Source organism: Spermophilus citellus, assembly GCF_964194105.1.
Source record: "Spermophilus citellus genome assembly, chromosome: X".
Classification (NCBI taxonomy): Eukaryota; Metazoa; Chordata; class Mammalia; order Rodentia; family Sciuridae; genus Spermophilus; species Spermophilus citellus.
This window is the reverse complement of record NC_138190.1, coordinates 66,721,652-66,727,651: the sequence shown is the minus strand read 5'-3', so window position 1 is coordinate 66,727,651 and position 6,000 is coordinate 66,721,652. Positions and strand designations below refer to the sequence as shown.

At 49.6% G+C, this 6,000-nt stretch overlaps 1 protein-coding gene across 1 annotated transcript in view; it reads left to right on the top strand.

Moving 5' to 3' along the window:
* The first annotated feature begins 213 nt into the window (after positions 1–213).
* Positions 214–6,000, top strand: part of SLC16A2 (solute carrier family 16 member 2) — a 115,678-nt gene continuing 109,891 nt past the window's right edge. Inside the window, exon 1 of the mRNA XM_081278023.1 lies at positions 214–883. Within this exon, the coding sequence (XP_081134149.1) occupies positions 430–883 (454 nt within the window). The 5' untranslated portion in view covers positions 214–429. The remainder of the gene's footprint in view (positions 884–6,000) is intronic.

Genomic DNA, 6,000 nt, shown 5'->3' with positions numbered 1-6,000 from the left:
CCTTTTAAAATTCTTCCTCTACTGGGCATCTGGACAAGGAGAACAGGATTCAGTAGTTTGGAAGGGGAGTTTAGGAGAAGCGGCGACGGCTAGAGTAGGTAGGCGAGTAAGAGGAGGAGGAAGGGCTGGGGAGAAGAGCGAGGCTGTAGCGGCTGCCTGTTGAGGGAGGAAGAGGTGGGGGGAGGAGGAGGGGGAGGAGAGAGAGATGACATGGGGAGAGGAGGAGGGGGGTTGGACGGGGGCGGAGGAGGAGGAGAGGGCTCGAGGGACCGTCTGTCGCGGGACGGGCTGGCCAGCTGGGGCGCGGAGCCTCGAGGAGGAGGAGGCAGAGGCAGTGGCAGCAGCAGTGCTCGGAGCAGCAGCAGTAGAAACAAGTACCAGCCACACAGACGCTCCTCCGGCCTGAGCAGCCACAGTCCCCCGGCCGCGATGGCGAAGCAAATCCCAGCGAGCGAGGAAGCCAAGGGGCCCTGGCAGGAGACAGACCAGGAACAGCAGGAGCCGGTGGGTAGTCCGGAGCCGGAGCCCGAGCCTGAGCCTGAGCCTGAGCCTGAGCCCGAGCCCGAGCCCGTGCCCGTGCCTCCGCCCGAGCCCCAGCCCGAGCCCCAACCAGAGCCCCAGCCCCTACCGGACCCCGCACCCCTGCCGGAGCTGGAGTTTGAGCCGGAGCCGGTGCACGAACCCGAGCCCACGCCCACAGTGGAGACTCGCGGCACCGCGCGTGGCTTCCAGCCTCCCGAAGGCGGCTTTGGCTGGATGGTGGTATTCGCTGCCACCTGGTGCAACGGCTCCATCTTCGGCATCCATAACTCCGTCGGGATCCTCTACTCCATGCTGCTAGAGGAGGAAAAAGAGAAAAATCGCCAGGTGGAGTTCCAAGCAGGTGAGTAGCCCCATGCGCCCCACTTGGCATTCTAGGCAAGAGTATCTACTCCTGCTTCCACCTCCATACCTCCTGGTACGAGGCGCCCCTCCAAAGCGCCGCTGCTACTCCTTCCCTTGTTCTGCCCATGGCCCTGCTGAGACGCGGGTTGCTGGGCTCTGGGCAGCCTCAGCTGTGGAGACTAGGTGCAAGACGTCCTGGGAGTGGGAACTGGGACATTCATTGATCATAAGCAAGCAATGAACTTTTTTTGCCCTGGGACAAATCCAGACTCACCTTTTGGATTTGTTTAAAGTACTTTGCCCATGTGTGCTGGAAGAAAATATTTGCAGGAATTTTGGGGGGCAGAGGGGGCGAAGGCATGAAGACTAGAGAGAATTGGGAGGTGGGGTGGAGAGAATTGGGAGGTGGGAGAGAAGCACGATACCACGAATCTCCACAGCAGCCCTTGTTCCTTTGGAAGAGCGGAGGTGCTTTCTGTCAAAAACACTTCGGGAATCCTGGTGACTCTTTGCTCAGAGTCAAACACATGGAAGGCGTGTGTCTGTAGGAGAGAAAGGGAGGGAGGAGAGAGGGAGTGCGATTGGGGGTGTGTACGCGTTTCTGCCTGCCGTGGTTACGGCCCAGCCAGACCACGGCCATCCCAAGCAGCCCTGGGGGAACGAGCGGATTTCGGTGTCTTTTGAGTTGAGCCCCAAAGTTGGCAGGGAGGCGGTCTCCTGCCAGAGAGGCGTGAGGCTTGAGGCTTGAGGCGCCGGCAGGCTGGGCCCTGTGGTTCACTTCGCACCACCCCCAACTTCAGCCATGCCCCTTCACCCCAACCCGTGCCTCTTGCTATGGCGGGGGTGGGGAGGGTGCCCTTTTCCGTCTGAAGCTAGAATACTGGCCCTCCCGCTGTGACTTGGGGCTGAATTGGTCTCCTTCCCTAAGATTGGCAGGGTTGGGGGCATAGCCCTTTCTCTCCAGGCCAGTGGCTGCAAAGCTGGTGCAGGATCCTCACACTGTGGCCTCCTGTGAGCTTGGAACAGTCAAAGGAGCCATCTGCTTTGCCGGAGAAGCCCTTTAGGCAGTTTTTGTGAGATGTCTCCCATGAGTCGGGGGCTTGGAATACCCCCTAAGTTTCACTTCCTCTGGTGGCTCCAGGACAACTCTATATATGCCACCACCTCAAGTTTGCAGCTTGGAAAATGTGGATTTTCAGTGTTGGTTTGGAGCTGAGGCTTTCTCTGTTCTTGCCAATTCCCAGCATGTACTTCTGCTACCATCTGAGGGGGCTTGGAGACTATTAAGTGAACATAGAAACCTTGAATTCTGGGGCATCCACCTGTGGATTCCCCTTGGAGAGCTTCTCTCAATGCCCTCAACTGAGAACTTGTGTTTTTAGTTTGCAGCTTCTTTAGACTGCCCTGGCAGAAGGGGCTTTGGGGCTTTTGGTGCCCCAAACCTTGTGACTCACTGGCATAGCTACAGTGTGCAGGTCCCTCTTGAAGAAAGTCTGAGTCTATGTCAGTAGCTATCAAGGGCAATCTCAGCACTACCCAGGCCACCTGATGCTGGAATGGAGGGGTCCCTGGCCTATGTGGAACAACTTCTAGGGGGAAGGTCACAGCCACACTCATCCCTGGGACCACTTTTTTTTTTTTTTTTTTTTTGCTTTGATGTAGTTCAGGGGCTCTTAGGAAGGCAGCCAGGGTAGGGCCTCAGGCTGTTGCCTAGGTTATTGGGGGGTGTGTGTGGGTAGATGGGTGGAGGGACCTCCTGAATGTTGCCCTGTGATTGAGAGCAGACTGTTGGTCTTGGGGATTAGTGGCAAAGTTTGAGTGCAACTTGAAGAGAAGCAGCAGAGGCTGGACTGAAGCTAGGCCCTGGCATTTATGTGGTGTGAGCAGGCCTAGAGCTGGGGCCTTAGGAGTGTGTAATAAAACTTGGAAAAACCACTATTTTACCAGGAAGAGGTTCACTGCTGGGGAACAGACTTCAAAGTAGGTGATCATAGGGGACTCAGGGGGAGGGCTGGCTGGGACTTTCCGGTCAAGACCTCACGGCAGCTGGAGGGGGGCGGTGGTGCAGTGGTCTATGCAGAGGTGTGGCTAGTATGTATTCTGACACAGACCAGGTCCACTGAGGAATTGAGGTTACTAGCTTAAATTATGGAGAGTAATAGGTCAGGAAGCGACAGAAAGGAATTTGGTATGTCCCCAGGGTCTCAGAGTACTTTGGCTTGGGTCCTTGCTGTGGTGTATCTTGAATTCACTAAAGTTATTTTTGATACAAGAGCCTCTAAGGAACACCTCAGTTTTTATTTTGGAAAAGTCAGGAACACCCTACTACATTCCAGAAAATCTCATTCTCAGCACTACCTTTCTTCATCTCCTCAGCTTTCTCAAGCCACCATTTAGATCCTGAGATTCCAAATGTCTCTGCCTGAACATACTGTCTGCAATTTACTCAAACTGTCCTGGCCACCTGTGCTACAGCCTTGGTGTCCCAAAAGGACACAAAGCCAAATAGAAGTTTGCTATCATTTTTATCAGCCAGTATTTGCCCAATAGCCATTATGGGGGTCACTCCAGGAGGTTGATGCATGGTCCATTTCTATTAACGACTTCCATCTCTAAACATCTATGAATTACTATTTGGAGGCACTTCATAATCCAGATTGTTTTTGGTTAGGCTTAACATCATCACAACGCTAAAGCTGTCCTGATTGGTTTTGTGGATCTAAGATTCTACAGATGTGAGAGAATCCCAGAGAAAGGTAGTTTTGATGTTTGGGGAATAACTCCGCCTTAGGGGGCCTTTGGACATGGGCAAAGGCCACAGGAGGTAGGAGGGAAGTGGAATTCAGGACATACTAGAGCATACAATGTACAATCTTTGTGGACTCTATGATGTGCATGGTTCTGTAGTGTCAACAGAAGTATATGTAGTGTCCTCTCTTCATCTGTTTAGAGGCAGAGCCAACTTTTCCTGGGTTCTAGGCCTGGGAGGACTGGCAGGCGAAAGGTTTTTGAAAGTGAGGCAGGTAACCATGGTCTGGTTTAGGGAAGAAGCAGTAGAGATCAGGTGAGAAATGTGTCTATACTTTTGTAGAGACTGTGGGGAAATTTAGGAGTTCTCCAACCCAGATCAAGCCACAGACAGGATAGGAGGCAACCAGTCAATCTGTAGAAACTATAGGCCCAGAATGGTTTCCTGGGATGATAAGTGAGGCTTTTAGAGAAAGAGGAGCAAGGTGGCATAGGTTGCAGGCCTTAGCTCACTATCAAAATTCTAAATGGGGGTAGGGTTAGGGTTGGCGGCTCAGGATAAGGCAGAACAAGACAAAGTTGCTAACATTGGATCCAAACCAAAGTTTTTTTGAAAGTGCTCCAGAGTAAACCCATTACTCTGTATTTTCCACCTCAACTGTGAGTCTAGTACTGACTCGTAAAATATGATGAGAAGCGTTTTTTTTTTAATTGGGCAGTTTTTTTGGGGGACATTTGACTATTGAACCACATCCCCAGCCCTATTTTTTTTTTTTTTTTTTTAGAGACAGTGTCTTAGTGAGTTGCTTAGCATCTTGTTTTTTGCTGAGGCTGGTTTTCAACTTGCAATCCTCTCCTCCTGTCTCAGCCTCCAGAGCTGCTGGGATTATAGGCATGCACCACTGTGCCCGGCATTGGGCAGTTTATAAGCATGGCCCTTGCAAGCTCCTGAGTGGGGGTAGAGTAAGGTTCTCACTATTAGGGAAAGGGAAAATGGTCAAGAAACTTCACTACTCAAGCTGCTGGATCACTCTGATGGAGACTGAATTTTCTAGGCATGGAGAAGAAGGGTCCACTCTGTCTTCAGGTGAACCCAGAGTACTCAAGATGGGTGGGGCTAGAGCAGAGTAGGCTATCTTTGTCTTCCCCATCTTAGGGGTTTTCATTGCTGACTTTGGGATTAAGGTATCATTTGAACAAATCTGCCAATCTTTTTTATTTTTATTTTTTTTACATTTTTTTAATTGGTTGTTCACAACATTACAAAGCTCTTGACATATTATATTTCATACATTAGATTGAAGTGGGTTATGAACTCCCAATTTTACCCCAAATACAGATTGCAGAATCACGTCAGTTACACATCCACAATTTTACATAATGCACTAATAGTAATTGTTGTATTCTGCTACCTTTCCTATCCCCTACTATCCCCCTGCCAATCTTTTTTAAAAAATATTTTTTAAAATATTTATTTATTTATTATTTAGTTATAGGTGGACACAATATCTTTATTTTATTTTTATGTGGTGCTGAGGATCAAACCCAGTGCCTCACACATGCTAGGTGAGCGCTCTACCTCTGAGCCACAACCCCAACCCAAATCCACCAATCTTTTTTTTTTTTTTTTTTTAAAGAGAGAGTGAGAGAGGGGAGAGAGAGAGAGAGAGAGAGAGAGAGAGAGAGAGAGAGAATTTTTTTAATATTTATTTAAAAGGTGGTGCTGAGGATCGAACCTGGGCCGCACGCATGCCAGGCGAGCGCGCTACCGCTTGAGCCACATCCCCAGCCCCCACCAATCTTTTGACTTTGGCTGAAGGCTACTGTCCAGCAGAGCTAGATCGTGTTGACTCAGAGCCTACTGTGGAACTTCAGGTCACAGGGCCATCAGCCAAACATCTTTTGAGTTATTCCCCTGCCTCCTCTCCAAGAAAACTAGATCCCATACTACAACCTTGATTCATTGTAAAGGATGAGAAAGAGAGGTTGGGGTGTTTGGAAGCCAAATAAGAGAATGCTTGTTTGAGCTGGGTTAACTGGTTGAGGCTGTATCCCTGGCTCACTGAGCAGTGGCCTCAAATGCTTATTCTAAATCTTAAAAAAGGAAGACTTCAGGCCAAATATGGACCCCCAAGAATCTGGCAATCTCAGTGATATCAGCTAGTCAGTGACTAGGAGTTAGATAACTTGTGCCCCTAACTGTTCAGTGACTTTGAGTAGGCATTCTACCTCTGAATATCTCAGTTTATCTATCTGTAAATGAAAAGATTTGACTATATGAACTTTCTAGCTCTTCCATCTATCCTTCTAGAATTGTGTGATATCTTATTCTTTACTACTTAACTACCATAAATGTTGACTCGTTCA